The sequence below is a fragment of the Gobio gobio genome (genome assembly GCF_949357685.1).
Source record: "Gobio gobio genome assembly, chromosome: 2".
NCBI lineage: Eukaryota > Metazoa > Chordata > Actinopteri > Cypriniformes > Gobionidae > Gobio > Gobio gobio.
Genome location: NC_137098.1, coordinates 30,998,609 through 31,023,901, shown reverse-complemented (window position 1 = coordinate 31,023,901; position 25,293 = coordinate 30,998,609). Strand labels below are relative to the sequence as shown.

General features: G+C 37.3%; 1 protein-coding gene across 9 annotated transcripts in view; it reads left to right on the top strand.

The window, feature by feature from the left end:
- The window catches only part of arhgap36 (Rho GTPase activating protein 36), a 58,173-nt gene that overhangs the window by 19,256 nt on the left and 13,624 nt on the right, over nucleotides 1-25,293 (top strand). For 8 of the 9 annotated variants that reach the window (XM_079811208.1, XM_079811214.1, XM_079811207.1 and 5 more), the window contains exons 2-5: nucleotides 6,060-6,216; nucleotides 9,682-9,750; nucleotides 15,062-15,342; nucleotides 22,799-22,997. In XM_079811208.1, the coding sequence (XP_079667334.1) occupies nucleotides 6,060-6,216; nucleotides 9,682-9,750; nucleotides 15,062-15,342; nucleotides 22,799-22,997 (706 nt within the window). Of the gene's footprint in view, nucleotides 1-5,874; nucleotides 5,964-6,059; nucleotides 6,217-9,681; nucleotides 9,751-15,061; nucleotides 15,343-22,798; nucleotides 22,998-25,293 lie in introns of all 9 variants that reach the window. The other variant, XM_079811213.1, reaches the window with a different exon arrangement.

Sequence of the window (25,293 nt, the reverse complement as noted above, 5' to 3'; positions counted from 1 at the left end):
TCAGCTACTGTACAACAGCTAATATATTTGGCATAATAACTGATTGTTTTAAATTTAAATTTCATTGTTGCTAGTTTGTGCCAGCACTGTCTAATTTGGCACAATCATTAAGATTTAATTGTATAACTTGTGTAGTATGTATGTATTATTAATTTTTTTTTACAATCACTAGGACCCGTTTATTAACTTTTGCAAAAAAATTCAGTTTTCTTAATCAACTTTCAGCTTGGCAGTTAATTGATTTCACATTCAAAATGCACTTAAACTGCCAAAACACTTCATACTCTTCTTCCATAACGCAAAAGTTTCCACCCAACAAACACACTTTGTCATTCATAAAACAATGACCTAAAAACACGAACAACAACAGTAGTAGCATTACACAAAAATCTTAAAACCAATCTTCAAGAATGACACTCTCATTCTGAATTCACTGCAGTATGTTATGCGGTCCATGCTCACATAACAGTACAAAAGTATTCCTAAGTTGTTCCCTTTTGTTTAGATGGTGATGAAATTGAAAGACTAAGACGTGTAGGTGTTCAGCTACATCTAATCGTTTTGATAGTTTTGATAATATTTTAGATTCAGAATATATTTCATTATGGCATTATTGTAGAAATTGAATATTGCTGTCTTATTTAGGTTTGTATTATGTTAGGTTTTGAACTTAAGTTTTAAAAAGAGTATATGTAAGCATGCACAAATTGGCCTTATGTATATAGAGTTTTGGTGGTGTTTGTGTCCATATGAGAAAAGTTAATGTAAAAATTCATGTAATTTGAAAGCATTTTGTGCCATAGCAATGATAAATGATCCACAATTTAGCATAATAGACTACTGTTGTGCTCACTGTGTGAAGAGTTTTGAAAAAGTGACTAGAAGGGGTAAAAAGTAATGAGTCCTAGCTGTGAATTGATCTTTGCAGGCTGACCTACCAATTGTAAAATATAACTGAATATTAAGTCTTGGTCCTTTAATGGACCAATGGAGCTTCACATGCAGTTTGTCCCATTCTCGACTCTTTCTGGTCTCCTAGATGTGCTTGGGTTAGTAGGGTTTGATAATTGGGGGTTGGAGTTTTTGTAGTGTATATATTTTATGAACACTATCTACTAGTTAATTCATTAAATACTATAGAACAATTCTACGAATCAATAGTGGTTTTAACATCAAAATGTAATGTCTAATGTTTAAATACCATGGTCAGTTCAAGGATAATATATGCAATTTCATATTATTTATTTGAAAGAATTAAAAGAGCAGTTTTACGTCTATCCCTGTATTGTTCATCTGAGACTGATATGGGATTTAGTAAGTAATTAGTAATAAGTAGGCCTAATGCAATCATTTTTAGAGAGAATAATTAGTACATTAATCTTATTACACTGGTGAAGATGTAATTATCTAGTTATTAATTACTTTTTTAGAGTAACTTATCCAACACTGTTTATATCCTATAAACACTTGATCCCAACTGTAGTGTTGCGGAGTGTGTTTTTTCTTAGCTGATAGCCTATACACTCAAATTGGCCTATGTTTGAATGAACAATCATGATATTTACAAGCATGCACTTAATTTAGCCCGAATCATAATATGAGTACATTTAAAAAAAATATTTTTTCTTCAGGATTTGAGACCTCAACCCAAGATTCTTTATACGTCATATAAGACGTGTGTGTTATGTTTTGTTATGGCTGCTTGGTTTCTTGAAGGCAAGTGTTTCTCACAAAAGCTTTTGTGTCCAGTAAATGAGCACAATACTCCTGATGATTGATGGTGGTTTAGGTTTCAGTGGGCTTTGAAGAATTTTGTAATGCTACATGTGTTTGTGTTTTGCTCTTCCCTTCGTTCATGGCCTTTACTTTTTTTGTTTAAAAAGAAGGGACAGTGTATATGAGAAAGAGAAGGGCATAGAGTTAGGGAGGAGGGAACGACCTTGTGTCTTGCGTTGCATTGAAGACTCTCTCATCTTCCCACTCTGAGTGAAAAGGTATGATATTAAATGCTGCTGTCTGTAACTTTTTTTGTGTTCAAAATGTACAAACATTATATAATGAGAATGTACAACATAAATCCATTTTCCAAACCGTGTTTTTGTCTTACCCTGAATCATGGTACACTTATAATAAGTGTTTATATTGGGACTATTTCAGACCCGACTGGTAGGAACCGCTGCGGAAGAGCGTGACTCGCCATAGACATAAACAGAGAGAAGTAGCTCCGGCTGCAATGTTCTTCTGCCAGGGCTCCAGACTGCGACCAAATGGTCGCATTTTGCGACTAAAATTTGAGAATGTGCGACCAGTAAATTTGCCTGCTGTCGGTACTGGAGAAATTAAGAAAATACACATACTATTTATAATTGATAGACGTTGTATCTGTCAAATTCTATCTTTCCCAGCCGTTTCTATATGATATAATATTAAACCATTTGTCCATCATGCATTTTTGCTATTCGCAATCCAGAAGAGAGAGAAAGCGAGCGCTCTCTCACGTGGAGCTACAGCGAACACAACACCACAGTCAGCTTAATGAGTGACGATGGCCAAGAGAACTACTACAAAACAGTTTAGTCTGCTTAAACTTTAAGGATGTGCTGTGATATTAAATAATTTTATTTTCGATTTCGGCTTCCAATAATTATAAAAAGAAGATATGAGGTACCGTAAAACTATTCCTATAGCCGTGTTCCATCGAGCGCGACATCCTTCCCTTCACAGCCTTGCGCTGTCATTTCTCCCTAAACCTAAACTTAACGTCAGAATCAGTGATTGTCGTAAACTGCAGTCTCTACTGTTGCCAAACTGCGAGATGTGTTTGATAATAAAGAGCTATTAAATGCACAATAATCCGCGCAAGAGACGCTGTTTTCAACTTCAAGGCGGTTTATGTGTGTGTGCTGCGAAACGGACCGACTTGCACTCTATATTTTAGGCTTCGTGTGTGCGTCTAAACCATCAAATAAACAAATAGTCTGTGTCAAAATGTCAATTGGAGAGTAGTTACTTTAACAGTTTATGGGCCCTATTTTAACGATCTGAAACGCAAGTGTCAAAGCGCGAACCGCAAGTAACTTTGTGGGCGGGTCTCGGCGCTGTTGCTATTTTCCCGGCGGGATAAATGGCTCTTGCGCCCGGCGCAAATCTAAAATGGGTTGGTCTGAAGTAGCTTCATTATTCATAGGTGTGGTTTGGGCGTAACGTGAATAAACCAATCCGAGCGTCATCCAACATTCCCTGTAAAAGCAGGTGCGCAAGTTCCATTATGGATTGCTATTATTATGGCGTATTTACCAGGCGCACGCCAGGAGCGGTTCACAGCCGAGGAGACTGATGTTCTTGTAAGAGCAGTGAAAGACAGAGAAGTGAAGTTGTAATGTTGTACATTATGGTAAAGGTGATTTCACAGTCTTTTTTTTTTTCAGTCTTTCAGTTTTTTCAGTTTTTCAGTCGATTTTTTTTCCTGGTTCTTGACGGACAAACCAATTTGTCAGATGTCCTTATATACATATAAGTCTTGCCACTATTGGGCAAACAGGTCTTATCCTTAATTATTACAATTAGCCTGAATCATTTGTAAGCTAGATTTATGCCTATTTTTTCACATCTTCGTGGCACACCACAATGATTTCCGTCATCTCATGTGTTAATATTTTTTTAGTGTAACAATTTATGATTTGCAAAAATAACTGTTGCATCTGTGTAGATTACATGAGCAAAGTGTATGCGCGTTGTGCACGCTATACATTATGGTCAAGCATGCGCCCTTAAAATAGCATAATGAACAACGCGCAACGCGCCACTGACTTTTGACTAGGTTTTTTCTGGTCAGTGGCGCAATTGTTTAATGGAACAGCAAAATAGCACCAGGGATTGTTTGCGCCGGAACACGCCTCCTTTTTTGCGCTGAACCGCCCAGGGAGCGCAAGTGCATTCACTAGTTTAGCGACGTGCTTCTGTGGAGGGAAAAGCGCGCTTTGCACGGGTGCAAAATAGGAATGACACATGCGTCGGTGTACAAAGTCAATTGCGCTGGGTGCAAGATAGGGCCCTATATCTTAAATGGGCGTAAATAGTTTGGAGAAATAGGAGAATATGATATTATTAGTTCTGCATTCGGTCTTAAAGGGGCAGCGTCTAATAAACCTGCTGACGATTGAGCCATTAATTTGAAACGAACAAAAGGCGAAGGGAAAATATTCACATCTCTTGAATGAATAACTTTAGCTTAATCTATCTAATCTATTAATCTATCAATTTATACAGTGAAAACTATGCAGTGTTATTTTACATTTCATTACTTAGTTAGATTTCTTTGTAGGTTTGTTCTTTCTAAGTAATTTTAATGTTAGCAGACCTTCCGAATGCCTGCACACTGGTCCATTTACAAATAGATGTTTTATATTTTTGTTCAAACATTGCTGTTTCTTTTGCTATAGATATTTTACTTTTCAGATTATAAAGCCATGTTAATTATGTTCTTAATTATGTTTATTTATTTTTTTTCATAAAGAAAAAAACTGTATAATAAAAAGAACCGATAAGAATACCGTTAAAGTACCGGATCGATAAGCAGTATCGGTAAGAGTAGTAATACCGTTAAAACCTTAACGATACCCATCCCTATGAGTAATACAGTGGAAATAAGTAGATTCGGTTAAAATTAGTGAAAAAAGTTAGTCTGGAGCCCTGAAGACGCATGCAGTTCTGTTTATTAACCGCTAGAGCGCAAAAAGTGACGGACTGCAGCTTTAATGCTTTCCTGTTGTTTGCAACTTATATGTCAATGATCCTGTAAAAGATAATACGGGATGTATAAGGGATGCTTACAGCTCCATAATATAACACCTCATTTGTTGGAATATGAATTCACAATAATAAATGACTTTACAAATAACAGTTTACAGTTAAAAAATTTTAGATAATTTCTACATGCAATTGAAATACTGGTTACAACAGGGTATTTGATGGATGTCATGCAGTTTTGACCTCTGTCCTTTTCTTGACACCAGTTGGCATGTTGCGTGACCACAGCTTGAGTGGAAAGTGACCTCCTACGTGGACACAAGGAAACAGATTACAGGCGCACTCCTGTTTTCAATTAAACCCTAGTGAGATGACAGCTAACACATTCATTTAATCAGTGAATGATTGGGGCTTTATAACCAGAGAATCAGGCTAAATTGCTTCATGTAGAGGTTCAGTCACTTTGTAATTGGTTTTGGAGGCATAGATTTGATTCTAACAATTTAAGAGTACTTTAACACGTACGGTATTCTAAAATTGGATATGTTGACATCTCTCAGTTATAGAGCTAGGACAAGACTTTGTATTTTGAACTAGTTAGTCTGGCATTATTCTAGTAATCATCAAGGTTGATCTGCTGCACATTTCCTTTAAGTAATTGTTTGGGCTTTCAGTTCTTCTCGTTGTTGTCAACACATCAGATGTGCCAACACATATGACTGTGCACAGGATGTGAGCTGTCAGAGGAATTACATTAGGTCAAAAAATGTCTACTAGCTATTGTATGTTTACCCAATATAGTGCTTCTGCCAAGTCTAAAAGTACCCGTCCTTGAACCCAAATTAAACAGAAAATCTCAAATAGTGTATTTGCATAAAGCATGTTTTAAGTGCTTAGACCTTTTGGCTTTTTGTGTTTTTAATAGCCCAGACAGGGCCTTTTAGGGCATGTTTATCTAGACATTTTACTATTAGGGAGAAATATCTAAAACTATGAATGTCTAAAAATGTCTCTTGAAGTCTGTTGGGAGTAATTTAACACCCTTTAACCCCAACTTTTGCTGTACAATATTTGATGGTTGGTTTGTAAGAGGTGTGCACTTTAACTGCACTATATCACTTTCAGCAGGGTAAATCCTGGAGATATGCTTTGTTGCAGAATTCCAGCTCTGATCAAAAACACATGAATCAGCTTCCCTTTAAAATGACAAACAGGTGTGTTTGAACTGGGTCCCAACCAAACTCTGCAAAAACTCTGGCAGACTGAGTTTGAAAATAATGCTTTTCTTTCCCCGTCTGTCTCTTTCTCAGGGTGACCATACGTGGGCCACCATGCTGGGGCAGAGCGTGAGGCTGCAGCCGGTTTCCATCCAAAGCCTCTCAGAGCTGGAAAGAACACGTCTGCAGGAGGTGGCCCTTTACCACTTGGAAAGAAGAGACTTGGACTTTAAGATCAGCATCCCTCGAGGTACATTACCTTTTCAGTGATATGCTGGTTAAAACACTATTTTGTGATGATTTGTGATCATGCATAACAGAAGTGGTGTATAGATTTATAGCACGATACATTTCTTGAGTCACAGTCCAGATATGATTGTTTCAGACAGATGCTTATCGAAATCCAAGCGAATACATCACAGTCATTTCATACGTATTTCGGTGGGATTCCCAAAAGTAAATTCACCAGATAAGAAAAAGCGAGATATGTGAGATGGAGTACAGCAGTGCCGTTCCAACACAACATCTAAATTGTTGAACACCAGTGTTAAGTCATCATGACCTAAAAATAGGTTCCAGGCCGCTTCATCATGGACAGCAAGGAAAAAATCGTTCTAAATCCAATTTATACAATTTAATCAACCATATTATTGTGCATAGTTGTAAATAGACTTTTGTTGTTGACCCCACAAAGGCTGTGTCTCCAATCAATGTATTTTAATACAAATTCATCCGTCACTTGCAGAAGCAGCCAAATTAGGCAAATGTCCTTATCACTGAAATCCATGAACAGGACTGCAAAATAAATATTCAAAATGTGTCATTAATATTTTTGTATATTGTTGAGCCTTTGCAGATGACATTTGACCAATGGACATTTTTGGTTCTGTTGATTCTCAGTTTCCACAAAAGAAAACACCCATGTTTATCATATAATGAGTGTTGGGGAAAGTTACTTTGAAAAGTAATGCATTACAATATTGCGTTGCTCCCTTAAAAAGTAACTAATTGCGTTACTTAGTTACTTTTTAAGAAAAGTAATGCGTTACGTTACTTTTACGTTACTTTTTCTCACCTGGGCTGGGCTTGTTTTTGTTTGTTTTTTTATAACAAAAAAGTTATATTTTTTTGCAATGGTGAAGACCTCTTCATACCAAAATTGAAATAATAAGCCCCAGGCTGAGGTAAAAATGCAAATTCACGCATGAACAGTAGAGGGCGCAGCTCTGCTGTGCTGCCATTCTGGATAATGGTAGAATAGGATGCAGGAGAAAAAAGTTTTACCAATAAAAAAATCTAGTAATTTTCATCATCAAAGGTCAGCAGCAAGACATTGGTCAATTAAATATAAAGGTAAATTATGCATAAAAATTGTTGATTTATTTTTTTGATTTTGCATTTGACTGATTTTATTCATTTTGAGGAGTACAGAATCTTTATTGTGCAAGTGAGATAAATAAATCCTCACATATAGTCTAGAACTACAATAACCATCATGTTTACACACAACGCCTCTGCACTTATTTTTCTCAACATGGGGGCAGGAGAGCTGTCAGTCAAATTAATGTGAAAAAGTAACTCAAATATTTTGTTGTAAATTTGAAAAGTAATGCGTTACTTTACTAGTTACTTGGAAAAAGTAATATTATTACATAACTCAAGTTACTTGTAATGCGATACCCCCAACACTGCATATAATAATGTGAGACTGCATTGTGTTGTTGTCATCTGTCATTTTATGTTTCTTGACTCCTCTATGCATGTGTTTTGATGTATCATGCTAGAGTCCCCTTAAGTCCCTACCATGGAAAACCACATTGTTTTGTGGGAAGTGGTATTCCCAGCACGTATGAACAGCTTCACATGGTCAGATCGGGAAAGGTCATCCTCTGTTCTCTATAGTGAAGTTCTCAACTGGTCATCTGTGAGAAGACCTCAGTCGGCACTCTAGCTGACCCATGGGGAAGCAGCCACCACAATTTATGGGAATATTTACGGAACATTTTCCTCCCAAAGGAGAAATCTGTCAGATTCAGCCTGGTGGTTTACTCAGCCGCTCCTCTTGGAATTGTCATCAACGTGTGTTTGGCAGTTATTTTCGGGGAAGATTAATGTCCTTTGGAGAGTTAAATTAAACTTTGTGAAAGACACTTAAGAGAATTCAGAAAGCATGTCATGAGTGACTGACCTCTGCGTTTGGCTTTTTTAATTTTCTGGTTAGCTGGTGGCTATCTGAAAGTTACATTCTTCAAACTTGCTGCATGCTGTTTGAAATATTGTGATTCTTAATCTGTGTAAACTCTGGTTGTATGCAGGCTGAAGCTGTTTACTTGTTGTCATTGTTTTGTTTCAGTCTCTTGTTTTATAAAAGTGGCTCCTTTACTTTGTTTTCAATCTCTGCTTTGGCCTGAAGAGATTATTTATCCTAAATCAAGCAAATATCTCTGCATGCTCTCTGTTCATTCCCCTAATCATCCCTCTGATGGAACCTGATGGGGGCTTTAGCCCATGATGTCTTGGCGTGTGGGGAAGGTGGGGGGCAGTTGCCATAGAAATAAACTCTCATTTCCTGCAGTCATGGGAATATGACCCCACCTAAAGCCCATCTGCTTGTGCTACAATCCCTTTTTGTTTTCTCTGTCTCTCTGGACATCTCAACAGCATCTTTTACATTTTTCTCCTCTGCCCGTAACTAAATTCATCTGATTCAAACTAGTCAAAGTATATCTTAAATTGAAGGCATAGCAAAATGCCACCAACATACCAGAACCTAAGGTTAAAGGTTTGATGGTATAAACACAACTATTGGCTTGAGTTTAAAATGTTGCAGCACTGTGGAGGACGTTTTAACCCGCTAAAGGGAACAGCAATTCATCACACTTTTACTGTTCTCCTGAGGGCCGTATAGACAGAGAACATCAGGGTTATGAAAACACACTGACAAAGGTGTTTTTAGTTTAGCTACTTATTTTCAGCTCCAAGTTTGGAAAGAATTCTCTTTCTCTAGCAAAAATTACAGATAATTGTGGCTGTTTATCTATCCAGGAAGTGTTTTTGCTTCTAATTTTGTCTTACTCACAGCTTTCACTAATACGAAGGTTTTATATAGTGCTTGCCTTGCCAACTCTTTCCCTATTCATGGTGCTTTATGGGTTTTGCTTCACTATCAGCCTTATAAATGGAATACATTTTAATTTTGTGAATGTAAGACTTGCTGTAACATTCATCTGCTTAGATTTTTGTGTTGCCGAATGTGCCACTAGCTATTTTGTGTTTTGAAATGTGTGATACACATATTGCATTTGGCATGCATATCAGATGCTTTAAGCATTAGCATTTTATACAATACCATTTAAAAGTTTTTGTAAGAAATTACTTATACTAATTCAACAAGACTGGGTTGTTCTGGAGTGACTCTAAAAACATTAAATAATGTTTCAAAAAATATATTTTTAATAAATGCTGTTCTTTTGAATTTTCTATTCATCGAAGAATTATGAACAAAAAATCCCTGGTTAAACAAAGAATTATTATAATATAGTGTATATTTTATTGTGGTGAGATACTTCCATCAAAAACATTAAAAAAATCGCAGAAGTGTTTTATTTAATTTAGTAACATAACATATTTTGTGTCATGATATATGTATGTATATTTTTTTTCTCTATAGATCTATACACAAAACCAACCATAATCTTTTTTTTTCTCTCTCCAGAGATTCGTAAGAGGAGGAAATCACTACGAAGAAAGTTTGACTCTTTTTCAAAAGAAAAGAAAGAGCGAGGTAAGAGATACACATGCTTTTATTTAATTTTACAGACTTTAAATCTCAAAAAGTCGCACAAAAGAAAATTCCAAAGAAAAAATGTCTTTGTATTTGTAGTCTTCAGTGAAAATTAAATAACTGAATAATTGAATAATCTTCCTCTGAAGGTCCACAAAGCTATTGTACTGCATTAGCAAACTATAGTCTGGCTCCATTTTGGTACATAAGGGCAAATATGTCACATTACAGAAGTAAAATGGGTTGAGAGTGGAGATTCACATTGTCTTTAAAGTCCCAGTGAACCGGAAGTTGCAACTGATTTTATTTCAGTGCTGTGACGTATTTCCAAGTGAAACGGAATATTGAATAGAGGGGAGGGTTTTACTTCAGCGCTCCTCCTCTCCATCTCTCGCTCATAGCAGACTAACGGTTGGAGGGGAGTGGCCGTCAAACTGCCATCATCGGAAAGTGACCGCCATTCCAGACCGGAAGTTACTTTTCAGATTTTGATTAAAGATTACCATGGCAAACATTTTTTTATCCTGTGTATTAACTTGCACGGATTAATTGTTCACCCTAAGACCTGTAATGTGTGCTAACAAGATAAATAAGATCGAGTTTGATTTCATGAGGACTTTAAGTGTTTGTCAGGCAGCATTCCTGAGCACATACAGTCTTGTAATCTTTGCTAAACTACCAACAAGACATACTGTATATACTTGGTAATGTCTTCAAGTGATTTCTTATTTTAAGCCAAAAAAAAATTCATCCAAATGTTATATTTGTCCACTTATATAACTCTATATTTGTGACGTCCTTGTTAAACCATTACAGCGATAATAATAAAACACAACAAAGACTTTCTTCGGTGAACATGGCAGAATAGAAACTTAACAGAGACTTAAAAATGGCTATTCCCTATGTGAATCCCCTGACTCTGGTTGCCAAAACTGTTTGGTGGGTCAGTTCTTGCAAATCTCCCATAGGCCTTTAAGACACAGCTTTAAGACTTTAAGACACGGGACACTTTACATTAATGTAGCTTTACTCTCAACAATCTGCATCCCTGCAATGCATGTTCATTCCTTTCTATTTATGTGTTCTTATTTTTGTCTTTTTGTAGGTATCATTTTATAGTAATTTTGACTTGCATGCTGAAAACATCTAAACTATTCTGAAACTGTTAACTATTCCTTCACACTGTATAGTTGTGTCAGGATACTCATCAAAGACTGGAGAGCTGCTCTTTGCAGACTTGTGAATTGTATAGAACTTTTACCATTCAAAATGTTAGGGTTATTTTTATTCAAAGAAATTTATTTTTCTCACCAAGGCTTATTTGATCTAAGATACAGTAAAAACAGTAATTTAGCCATTCTAATATACACCGATCAGTCATAACATTATGACCAGTGAAGTGAATAACACTGATTATCTCTTCATCACAGCACCTGTTAGTGGGTGGGATATATTAGGCAGCAAGTGAACATTTTGTCCTCAAAGTTGATGTGTTCGAAGCAGGAAAAATGGGCAAGCGTAAGGATTTGAGCGAGTTTGACAAGGGCCAAATTGTGATGGTTAGACGACTGGGTCAGAGCATCTCCAAAACTGCAGCTCTTGTGGGGTGTTTCCGATCTCCAGTGGTCAGTATCTATCAAAAGTGGCCCAAGGAAGGAACAGTGGAGAACCGGCAACAGGGTCATGGGTGGCCAAGGCTCATTGATGCATGTGGGGAGTGAAGGTTGGCCTTGTGGTCCGATCAAACAGACGAGCTACTGTAGCTCAAAATGCTCATAAAGTTAATGCTGGTGCTGATAGAAAGGTGTCAGAATACACAGTGCATCACAGTTTGTTGTGTATGGGGCTGCAGACCAGTCAGGGTGCCCATGCTGACCCCTGTCCACCGCCGAAAGCACCAACAGTGGGCATGTGAGCATCAGAACTGGACCACGGAGCAATGGAAGAAGGTGGCCTGGTCTGATGAATCACATTTTCTTTTACATCACGTAGATGGCCCGGTGCGTGTGCGGTAGCGGTAAAAGGAATTCCTCTATCGGCAGGATAATGTGCCCTGCCATAAAGCAAAAATGGTTCAGGAATGGTTTGAGGATCACAACAATGAGTTTGAGTTGTTGACTTGGCCTCCAAATTCCCCAGATCACAATCCAATCGAGCGTCTGTGGGATGTGCTGAACAAACAAGTCCATCATGGAGGCCACACCTCGCAACTTACAGGACTTAAAGGATCTGCTGCTAACATCTTGGTGCCATACCACAGCACACCTTCAGGGGTCTAGCGGAGTCCATGCCTCGACGGTTCAAGGCTGTTTGGCAGCAAAAGGGGGACCAATATCAATATCATAATCATAAGGTCATAATGTTATGCCTGATCGGTGTATGCTGATTTGGGGCTCAAGAATAATATCCTATTATTCTCAATGTTGAAAACCGTTGTGCTGCTTAATGTTTTTTTGTGAAGCCATGACACATTTTTGTCAGGATTCTTTGATGAATAGAAAGTTCAAAAGAGTAGAATTTCTTTGAAATAGAAATCTTTACTGTCACTTTTGACATCAATTTAAGGTGTCCTTGCTGAATAAAAGTATTAATTTATTTAAACCCAGTGTATGTTTGAAAAACTATAATATTGTGTTGTACATAATAATGTTGTAAATAATAATGTATTTTGATGGTCCACTTTAGACAGTCTACTAACTATAAGTAACTTTGCAAGTACAGCTCAACTAGCAGCCATCAGAGTATAGTCTAATGAGATTTAGATGACATGTTGTTGCAAAGTTACTTCTAGTTAGTATAATGTCTAAAGTGGTCCATCGGAATAAAGTGTAACCATAATAATAAACTCACTAGTGCTCAAACTGATCTCAGAGCTGCTCTGAGCGTTGCCGGAGCTAAAGCATCACTGATTCCTCAGTCAGTCGGATTTGTTTGACCGTGTTCCTGGCGTTACAGCGTACAGTCTGGCACTTGTTTCCAGCATGTGCGTCAACTCCAGGTTCAGGTACAATGTGTAGGGAGGGGAGGGGAGGGGTGGATGCTGATAGGTTAGAGGGAGGAATATATCCATCCAGCTTATCAGAGGACTAGCGGCCAGTGGACCAGACTAACCTGACCTGCAACCAGACCTTTAAGCCTTGGAGCAGCGATAGAAGAAAAGGGATTGTGAAGAGGGGAGGGGGGGAGAGGCGAAGAGAAGACAAGGCTGCTTTGCTTTTGTGTTACTTTGCCAGCCAAAACAGATCAGCCGTAAACTCAGTGTAGTCCTTTTAGGGTGTTAAATTTGCTATTTAAAAGTGTGTGCTTTACGTATACATCATGTCTTTTGTACCTCTCCATCGATATAAATAGATGGGATGGATTAAGTTCAATTACAGTTAAGCTGCTTTAGAAGAATATGTTAAATAAAGCTTTCTTTGAGGTAATGCATGCAGGATCCTGCAGAAAAGGCTAATGCTAATGTTCTAATTAGTTCAGAAATCAGTCAATTAAGTAAATTGTTAACTGTCTAAAAGGCTTACCTACAGATGCACAAAAGAGACACACACTTGTAACAGCTGTTTTTATCATCGCAATTTATTGATTAAAAGACAAGGTAATATTGCACATTTTTATTCATAAGGGAAGAGTGCATTAAGATACTGATCATCCGAGACATTATAGTATTTATAAAGTACGTCCAAGTCATGAAAAAATTGAAATATGACTGATCATAAATGCAGCTTTATTTAACATATTAAACGTGCAGTTTCTTTTCTTTTTTTTTACATAGGCCAAAAATAAGCCACATTAGACGGTCAAATATTAAACAATAGATATTGCTATACTTTCCCTAGTTGATTAACCACAGTACATTAAGACAACTGTTTGGTGAATTGTTGTTTAAATATGCAAGTAGTGCATTTTCTTATAAAATATGCACTAATTTGCTTACATGTCCAGAACAGAAATCTGAACATTACACAAATCCAGGTTCCAAATTGTTTGTTTGTTTTTTTTTCATTAATTTTGACATATTAGAGTTAAAGGTTTTTAAAGAGATTTTGGATATCTCTTTTTATTACTCCATAAATCAGAAAATGCTGTAAACAAAATAAAAAATTTAGGAATAAAATGTAACATTAATCAGGTGAATGTTACATGAAAACCCCCTTTGTAAAACCCTTCAGAATACAGAAATAAAACTGGAATGTTTGGTGTAAATACTACTGGAGTAGAGATTTCTGACTCATTTTGAGAAAACAGTGTTTAAATATAAGTATTGTAATTCAAATCTACAGACAACAGATGAAGCTACTGAAAAAGATAAAGTGTAAAACAATAAAAGTCTGTGTATTTTGAATGTTTTCTTTCCACTGATCTGAAAAAAAGACAAGTTATGGAAGCAAAATAGCCCCAAATCTCAAAATTGACCAGTGCATGAAAAAGCAATTTGTCTGGCTATCACCAGACCAAGCTCAATTTAAGATTGAACATTGATCTGGGGAGTCTGCTCTGTATTTTCTACTGCACAAGAGGCATGATAAACGAGCATAAATTAAAAGACTCTCTACGCAATTGGATAGTCCTTCAGCCAATCAGACCACAAGAGGCGTGATCAATGGGCAACGACCCATCGCTTCTCTATCAGTCATTGTGTTAAACCCGCCAATAGTGCGCCAGGTGGATAAGCCAGTCTGTGATTGGTTCCCGCAAAAGTGTAACAGAAGCAGTAGAAATGAATGTACAGGTTTCCAGACTGAGTTGCAGGGCGAAATCAAATCGCCGGCAGATCAGGCTGGGTTTACCCAGTCTAAAAAGCAATAGTTTTGCCTATAGTGTCTGGCCTTGACATAAAGATACAACAAAGTTCAACACATTTTGCAATTCTCCTATTGGGTAATGGTACCTTCTCTCTTAACAAAATATGACTTTGCTCACATATGTAAGCAAGTACAAAAAATAGTGCTGTTGAAGCACTGTAAAGTGTGAGCTATCAGAGTGAGAAAACAGAAAATGAACACGAAGAATAGACTGATTGTGGGGTGATGATTGAGGTTTTTGCGATGACGTTTGACATGTGCAGAGTCATTATTTACCAAGATAAAGAATGAGTATGCCATTTTTCACACTCCCTTCCTGAACTGTAGTGTTAAAAATAGCCGTGTCCTTTCAAAACATTTGACATGTTTGTTACATCCAAGCAAGTTAATTGATTTGGAAACTATGGACACTTTAAATCGTGCATATGTTATAGGCTTAAATATGGTTGAATTAAATGGTAATTAGATCATTTGATTGGTAAATGTTAGCTGTTTGTATTCTCCCACAGAGTCTGCGGCCAAAGCATTCGGTATCCCTCTCAGCCAGGTAATCGCAAATGATCGGGCATACAAGCAGCGGCAGGATGCTCTTAAAGAGAGCCGACGGGACTGTCTGGACCTGGAGGCCAGTGTTCTTCACTTTCGGGCCGAGAAATGGCAGCACAATGGAAACCAGCCACTGGGCAATTCAGCCTTATCACCTGGTGCTGCCTCAACAACAGCAATGGAGGTCCTGGGCAAACCTCCCTCATCAGCGTTCATGGACAACACCTCACGCACACACAGACGGGTAAGGGAAACAATGCGTGCATATTTCTTTAGAACTACTGTATTCCTAACATCCTCAGGAGAAAGCTCATCAAAAGTAACATTTCCTAAAAGCTATGTAAATTTAAATCTACACTATGAAACTTTTGACCCTTTAGCAGTTGAAGCATAAAACAGTTAATTGCGGAGGAACATTGTTTTGGTCATTATGTGAGCTATTCTGAGTGGATGAATTTGATGTCTTGATTACAGATGATCGTGTTAGCAGTGTGAATGTTACTAACAACAGCAAAACTCCCCAAAATGAAAGACAACACTAACATTAGACAACGATTGCTATTCATATCAGATAAGGCTGGAAACTATAACTTGGCATGGCAAATATGGGCAAATTTACTGGTATTGTTACCAAAGGACATTGTTTTGTGAACCAAGTCAATGCACAGTAAATGTGAGGCTATGCAAACCATGTTGATTCATGTTTTATTAGAGGTACTGTCACTCCCCCTTTTTGCTTGCAAACTCCTTTTCAAGGTCAAGGTTCAGTTGTAGTGGCTTCAAGCGACTTGCATTGCATAGTAAAAGCCTGACCTTCTTTCTTTGACGTAAACATGAATGGACGAATGATGAAAGTATGCAGTTTCCCCGTCCTGATACATAATTATTATATACTGTAAAAAAAAAAATCTTAAGTTGTAAATAGGGATGAAACGATTACCGGTTTCACGATAAACCACGGTAAAATTTAGTGACGGTTAGTAATATCGTATAAAATTTAATTATCATTAAAACCGCATGTGATTATCACGATTTTAAAACTCGCGGTAAATCTTGTCCAGTCAGCGTCAGTCTGTTGCGCGCACCGCTGTTTTCTGAATGAGAAGAAATGGCAGAAGGCAGTGACAGCACTCGGGGGATTGTTCAGCCTCTAAAAGGACCCAATCTGAGGCGTTGTCATATTTTGGCTTTTACAAAAGTCCTGAGGGAAACTTAATCGAAGATGGTCACCTGTCTGCAGAACATGCCAGAATAAAGTCGCTGTAATAGAGGGAAACACTTCAAAACTACGAACGCAAGGCAAGTGGACTTTGACCTCAATACCAAAACTACGTCTGGGAAATAATAACGTGAAGCGAACGAACAAGTTCAGACAAGACTAGGGTGACTTTTAAGGGATAATAATCAGGGTTTGCCATTAAAGGTCCCATGGCATGAAATTTTCATTTTATGAGGTTTTTCAACATTAAAATGAGTTCCCCTAGCCTGAATATTGTCCCCAAGTGGATAGAAATGTTGCTCTGTGTAAACCCGAGTTCTGGCTGTCTTTCTCTGCCTTTGAGAAAATGACAGGCGAGACGAGCCAATCCTGAAGTCTCCTGGTTTGACGTCCAAGCAGGAACGGTTACCTCCCTTTCCTCCACCCAGAGCATCTGGCACGCCCATGCAAACTCTAGAGAGATCATTGCTTGTGAACGAGTGAATGCTGGCAGTTTCTCAGTGTTTGGATGTACAAATGAAAACAGAAGTCTTTTTTAAGTTCCTTCTGATCTGTGATCAGTGATTTCTGATGTGTAGCTAATTATTTATTATTCGTGCACACACTGCGGCTTCTCTCTCTCCCGACAGAACAGTGTTTTCGTGTTTTCTATCTTGTGAGTCAGTGTTTTTGTACGTCCTCGTCGCGTCCATCGGTTCTAAAATGTGCATACAGTCATGAGTTTCTGCTCAACATCTTTAGAGATAAACCTCACACACGTAGAGGCTCAGGCTGCACTGGCCGGTGGCCTTCAACATCCCCAACCCCCAGTACTGCATCTGGCCCACAGCGGAGGCACCAAACGCGGCGTGAGGTTAAGCAGAAGGGGGGTAAGCGTGAGCATATCCGGGCTAGCCAGCCTAGCCCCACAATAAACTGGATTACATTCGATTACTGCTGTTGTGTCTTTGTTTGCGCTGTGTACTCAACGCGCGTCACTGACGTTTTTATTTTATTTTAAAAATAATGCTATTATCAACACTTACTTTTAACTCGTTCATCTCGACAGCTGTAATGGTACTTTGCATGTGTTACAAAGTTGGTAATAATAATGAAGACACGGTGTGACTGGGACTCGTGTTTATTCAGAACTCTCAGATACAAACACAATAAACTCGCGCTGACAGACAGCGCTCTCATAACTCAGTAGTTACTATAAATAACTTTGTTAGCAATCGCTGAGCTCAGCCTCTGGTACATTAGTGATGTCCGGTTCGCGAACAATGTTTCTTTTGAACCGGTTCTTTTTAGTGAACCGAATCAGTTCACCAAATCGGACTGAATCGTTCTAAACGGTTCGCGTCTCCAGTCAGCGCTGATCCATAATTTACTAAAGTTACTAACTTTCTGACATGAGTGACAGTCCCTCCGACTAGAAATAGACTAATAACCTGAAGTATATGCTGTAACTACAACAGTTCAGACATGCTGAGAACTGATGTGAAGTGAACTCAGGTCCATCCGTCTCTCTGGCAGCAGCTCGTGCCTGCTCGTGCCTCGTAGACCTCGTTAAACCACGCCCCCTCCGCTCATTTAAAATGCAAAGATGTCAGCCAATCACAACAGTGGGCGTTTTTACTGAAGTCTCACAGCAGACACGCCTCTTGAAGCAGGGCATTCAGCCACAGGGCAAACATCAGTATAGAAAAAATGCCTTTTATTTCTAAATTTTGACATTTTATGATGTAAAAGTCATACTAACAATATAAGTACACCTCAGGAAACATTATAAAATAATAGAAAAATGCCATGCCATGGGACCTTTAACAACCGCCGTTTGCGGGTGTAAGTTAACGTTATTTCGGCTGCACACTAGCCACTCTGCTGTTGAACTTATTATAGTCTTCTCAAAAGCCATCTGTTATAATCGCGTTGCACATTATAACCACTCACACGTGTTTATATTGAGTTTATGAATGCAATGTCTCATAATTAGAGGTGTTCAGATTATCCGGAATTTTGTTCAGAGCGCGCGCCGCTCACACGCTGAAATCTACACTAAAAGCAGAGATGTGTGTGTGATGTACGCAAGAGATTCACTCATCATACAGAGGTTGACTGTTTTTGTTCTATTTCAGCAGCGAAAATAGTTTCAAACAAACACAGCAGAACCACAGCACATCTGATGTGACTGGCATAAAGTTGGTGAATTTAGGGACCGTCTCTAAAGTTACACACAACATTGGTAACGTTATACACGTTTGAAACTTTAATAGCATTTGAAGACAATGAAAGTCATAAAACTGGCTGTAAAGTGATCATCTAGTTGTCAGGTATGATGCAGTCATTTTGATATTTAATAAAATAAACTGTCAAATCATATGGAAATATGGATATGCATTATTTCTCTAGGATACTGTTTGGGCTCTTACACAAAACATGCTAGATTTAAATGCATCATTGCTGAACACTGATGAGAATATTGCTTGAGAATATATTTACAGAGATAATATTAGAGATTATATTTACCAGAAATTATTATATTTATGTGTTGCTATATTGACGACGGCCATTATAAGGAAGAAAATCCCACAGAATCTTGCTTAAAAAAGTGCAAAGAGCTGCTTTAGTTTGTTTGTTGATTTTCAAATATAAAACTTGAACAAAACCGTGATAATATTGATAACCGTGATAATTTGGGTCACTATAATCGTGATGTTAAATTTCCATACCGTTTCATCCCTAGTTGTAAATAAAAAAAGATTATACGTTTTACAAGGAAATAGCCTACTATTTCAATTTTTCTACTTTCTACTTCGTGATACTTGCCGTTTCTTTGTATTTTCTGATTTCTGAGTAAAACTTGTTTCTACACTGACTTTTTTCACACACATAGTAATTTATGGGAAGGCAGAAACACTGTCTATACATGACAACACAGTTAAAGGCTTAGTTCACCCAAAAATGAAAATTAGCCCATGATTTACTCACCCTCAAGTCATCCTAGGTGTATATGACATTCTTCGCAGTCTTGTGCCTCTTGCAGTTTAAAATGCTTACGCTACGTCTGACAAGCGTAACTTGTGTGCAATGATGTCAGACGTAGCGTAAGCATTTTAAACTGCGAGAGGCACAACGCTTATTCCGTAAGTAGAATACAGAAGGCGATCGGCTGGAAGCTAGATAATTTACTTTATAAAGTTTTAAATATGGATATTTTTCTTACACAAATGCATCGATTCGCTTCAAAGGCCTTTATTAACCCCCCTGGAGCCGTGTGGAGCACGCTATATGACGGACAGATGCACTTTTATGGACTTCAAATACGAAACAATAATAAATGCCATTATAAAGCTTGGCCAAAGCCAGGACTTTTTTAATATAACTCAAATTTTATTCGTCTGAAAGAGAATGTTATACACCTAGGATGACTTGAGAGTGAGTAAATCATGGGCTAATTTTCATTTTTGGGTGAACTAACCCTTTATGTCTGCGTTGTTGCTGTGAGAGATTGTTGCTGACATCTCGTACGTGAGCAAATAAGAGGAAAAGATATTATCTACGCAAATATAAATCAGAGCCAATAAAAACTGCTTGATATCACTAACCTGGCATCATTTCATTCAACAAATTCCCTGCAGTCAAGTGCTGATATGGTACAGCTCACAGATAAAATTCTGGCAGGGGCTTCTAACCCAATCTGAGCAACTTGTTTAAAAATAAAAGCAAAAAGAGATTTACTCCGTCAAGAATAAATGTTGTTTAGAAATACTACAAAGACAGAAATGCTTGAATGAGTCAATCTTTTTGTTTGTTTTTGTGATGCTGTAAAACAGACTGATGTGTTCTAGTATCTGAAAAGTTATATAAAGTTAATTATCTGGAATTTTCATTAAATTATAATGAAAAAATAAAAACAATACATTTAAATTTAAATTCTAATCAAATTTAATTAATTCATATTTTATTTATCATATTTTTTCACATTTCAGTCTGATCTTGGGTTTATTTTTCACATTTCAGTGAGGAGTATTTTTGAGGGGGAGGATGGGACAGTTAAAACAATATTAGATACAAAAAAACTAAAATATAATTAAAAAACTAATTAAAGAATTAAAAAATAATTGATTAGCTTTAACACAATATAAGACACTGTTATTGAACCGAATTTCATCAACAATGAACTGAATTGAGTTGAATAAGGACACTATTGTCTTCTGTAGAGCTGAAATTGAAGTTGTTTCATACTTTATCAACATTTACACTGTTATTTACACCAGCCACGTTGTTTAAATAGCAAATGCACTCGCGCCCATCTGTTCGCTCATAGGTGCGCTGGTCTGAAAACGAGGTGTGTTCTGTGTTGGCGCTTTGTTATTTTGAGGCAACTGAAAACTACTGCTCCATTAACTAACAAAAACCTGGTCTAAAGTCAATAGCGCAGTATTTTTTGTTATTTATTTATAGCGTTAGTAATATGCGCATATAGTCGGGTGCACAACGCACGTACACTCAGCTTATTACTAGGGCTGGTCCGAATACCATTTTTTGAACTTTGAAGCTTCGGTAGTAATCAACATCGAATATTCGAAGCCGAACATATCCTTCTCTCTAATAAAGGCTGGAATCTAGAGAAGCGGCGCGGCTTATATGCTCCGAGAAAGGATACTGCACTAGTAGTGATACAAAACACACAGGTCTGTTGCGTCCCATTTTTGATATATAGTAGTACAAATCATTTTGTTCAGTTAGAGAACAGATTAACTACAATTAAAAACTGAACGTGCCGCGTGAGCCGGACGAGAGTCGCCGCACAAACTGCAGCAGGAGTCAGATTTCATTCATCACGAGAGCGAGGAGCTGAATGACCAGATGATCGTGGAAGATTTGGTTTCAAAGCGAAATGTAAAAGGGGAGTTTGTCATTGTACTGTTTTGTTGTGTTTTTCATTAAGAATAATAGGCTAATGAACCCACAATTCAAGCAACCCGCCCCCGAATTGGCAAAACGAAAGTAAACTGCGCATGACTGCATTCGTTCACAGCCGCTCAGTGCACAAGCACTGCAATGTGACGGTGAGGAAAGTTTTAAAAGGGGTAAAGGGGTAAAAATGCTAATACATTTTGATTCTATAATTCTATTTTCCACAATGTCAAACCAACGCAGCTTAACCCAAAATATAAGCTCAGGCATACGCTTCTTCCATATAAACTCATGCAGTTGTGCGCTCAGACAGAGAATACTCTGTTGCAGGGAACACTAAGAAGCAAATATATTTATTAAGTATAACGAGGTTGGGTTCCTATTCAGCTGTTCATCCTATTAAAAACGGCTAGGCTATAAAATAATTGTAAAAAAAAAAAAAAAGTATTGTATTTCGCCAGATTTTATAGTGTAAACATATGCAAGCTCGAATGAGAACCGTTTGGAGGGGGATGCCAGGTGTGCGCGAAAAACAACAACAACAAATAAAAACGAATATCCAAATCCCAAATTTGAAATTCGAATACCAACCCATCGAACGAATATTTGAATATTCTGGTCCAGCCCTACTTATTCCACACACAGGGATGCGCAGCAGCACACAAACATTTTTAAGTATTAAAAATAAAAGGATTCCTCTCTGGAGAAGTGTTCAGTCTTTACGCTCGCAAATTCCACCATGTAAATAGCGAAACCGCCATGGCGCAAGTGCCACTAGCTTTTTAAGGGAATGGGAGATAACACTCTGATTGGTTTATTGCACATTATGCCCAAAACACACCCATGACTCATTAAGAGACTAGGTACAACCCTTTTAGACCATGCGCCTGGTAAGTTTGCGCCTTTTAGACCTTTTCTGCCAATAAACTAGCAAAAGTGGATTCGGACACGCCCTAAGTGCACCTGCTTCAGACCATGCGCTCAGATCGTTAAAATAGGGCCCATCAAGTCAAGTGTAGATTATGAATAATCAGACAATACCCTAAACATTATGGTATTCCTCATATTAATAATGGCTAAGATGTTTGTTATTACTGAGTTATTGTTTGATGCTGTATGGGTGATTTCCTTACATGCCTGTCTCACTATGATTGAAGACAACATCTCTATGGGTGGCTACAAATCAGCAGGAGGGAATGAGATTTATGTCTGTGTCTTTGCCAAATCAAACTGTCCATTCTTTCCGCCCAAACATGGAGAGGGAAAGGAAAAATAACATATTACTGAGATGTTCAGTCATCATTGTGTTGATGTTTGAAAAGCTTTTATAAAATGTGTGTACATTTCTTTTGTATACATAGCATAAATAGATTTATTGTGTTAATTTTTTTCTCTCTTACTGTCTTTGAGCTCTTTTAACCACTGATTAGTGTTTCAGGTGTTTACCTGTTTTAATAATTCAGTGAAAATGGAACAGGCTTTCTCTTAAATTTATATTGTCATTCTGACCTTCATTGTTTAAGCCTTACAAACGCCATTATTCTTCCATCGTAAACTCTCCTTTATTTCTCTTTTTCAGGGAGGGATGTCTGTAGACTGCATCTCTGATCTGGTTGAGAGTCAGTCCAGACTACTGGAAGCTCTGCAGCTCTCTCACCCCAATGAGCTGGAGATGAAAAAGGCTGCTGGTCGTACACAGGCCAAACTCAGTCTCAACCCTGTCTACAGACAAGTTCCCCGAGTGGTAGAGCGCTGCTGTAACCACATTCAGACCTACGGTGAGCTGCAAACAGCATTACAGCACAACATGTCCAGTTGTTAAAGGGATGGTTCACCCAAAAATGAAAATTCTGTCATCATTTACTCACCGTCAAGTTGTTCCAAACCTGTATGAGTTTCTTTGTTCTGCTGAACTCAAAATAAGATATTTTGAAGAATGTTGGGAACCAAGCAGATAGAGCAACCATTGACCACCATAGTAGGGAAAAAAATACTATGGTAGTCAATGGTTGCTCTATCTGCTTGGTTCCCAACATTCTTCAAAATATCTTATTTTGAGTTCAGCAGAACAAAGAAACTCATACAGGTTTGGAACAACTTGACGGTGAGTAAATGATGACAGAATTTTCATTTTTGGGTGAACTATTCCTTTTAAGTTTAAATTAGCACAGGAATTGTTGAATTGAAAATTTTATTAGATTGGCAGGCAGAGAAATGTACTGCATTGCAATTGAAACAAGTTTGAAACCAATTGGGTAATTTTATTAGGCCAAGACAACATACATCATTTGATTGTCTATCCTAACGTATTACAGTTTTTGTACAGTACTTTTTCAGAATCTTTAACTGATTGAACATTTCTCTATATGAAGTTAAATTCTGTTCAAATGAACTATACCATAACATTTTTTTTTACCATACAGCGCTACAAAATATACACCATATTGTTTTCAGACAACTTATATTATTATTATTTTAGCTCCATCCCAACAGGGAACATTTTCAGAACTTTGGCTCGAGTTCTACGGAGCCCCTATAGTGGAAAAAATTAGATGGCAGGGAAAAATATAACAAAACATTTGCATTCCCCTAAGAAACTTTGTGTTTGCAAATGTTTCGCGAGTAAGCGCAAAGTTTCTCAGGGAAAGAAGGGAACGCAAAAGCATTGACGTATAATTTTTTGCGCCCATCTCATATTTTTTTTTCCATCACCATTTCCATCTCCATGTCCCTTTAGTGGTTCTGGAAAGTTTCTCTTGGCAAGGTTCTCTTAAAGTTATGACAAATTTTCTTCCAGTAACATTTATAGAATGTTTGTTCAATGTTATCTGGTCTTTAATAATGTTCTTAAAATATCGTTCATTTAACTTTTTTTTTCTGAAACGTTTTAGTCGGATGTTCGTATATATATTTTTTACATTGTTTCAGAATGTTCTGAGAAAATTAAAAAGTAACATTTTCATAATGCTTGCAAAATTACACAAGTGGAATGTTCCCTTAAGATTCCTATAACAAAGAAAAAAAAAACATTTAAAAAACTGGACATTTTGAAAGTTCAGGGAACATTCAGAATTAATTTAATGGGAACATTAGCAAAACGTTCTTAGAATAAATTTTTGTTAGCTTTGGATTCTGAAGAAGTAAATTAGCGTCTTCTGGGAAATAGTGTTCTTCCGCCATTTAAAGTTAATTTATTAAAAATAATAAAATACACAAATTAAATACAAAATTCAATAGGTGGCATTTCAAACACTGAATTTTAACATGTTCCTGGAAAAACCCTGTATGTTTTGTGTATGTCCATGTATAAAAGCATATGTATGTAAGTGTATACTTTAATTTCTTTGAATTTCATTCCATTTTAATTCTACTTAATTAAAATTATAATTATAATGATAATTTAGGGTTGGCTGCCTTAAAGGGTTAGTTCACCCAAAAAGGAAAATTCTGTCAGTAATTACTCACCCTCATGTCGTTCCAAACCCACAAAACCTTCCTTCATCCGCGGAACACAAATAAAGATGTTTTTTTATGAAATCCGAGACCTTTCAGACCCCCAAATAGACTGTAATGTTATTACAAATTTTGAGGCCCAGAAAGGAACTAAAGATATCATTAAAATAGTCCATGTGACTACAGTGGTTCAACCTTAATAATATGAAGTGACAAGAATTCTTATTGTGTGCAAAAAAAAAACCAAAATAATTTTATTCAACAATTCCTTGGTTGGCTCCTGCATCAGCACCACATGCATGCGTCGGGGTGCTCATTTGAACAGCGTCGGAGGCTGAATAAAAGTATTCTCATTCCTTCATGACATTAAGGTTGAACCACTGGAGACACGGATTATTTTAACGATGTTTTTACTACCTTTCTGGGCCTTGAAAGTGGTAATAACGTTGCTTTCAATGTGGGGTCAGAGAGCTCGCGGATTTCATAAAAAATACCTTCATTTGTGTTCCAAAGATGAACGAAGGTTTTACAGGTTTGGAACATCTTGAGGGTGAGTAATTAATGAAAGAGATGTATATTTATTGGTGAACTAACCCTTTACTTCAAATTCAAGAATCGATT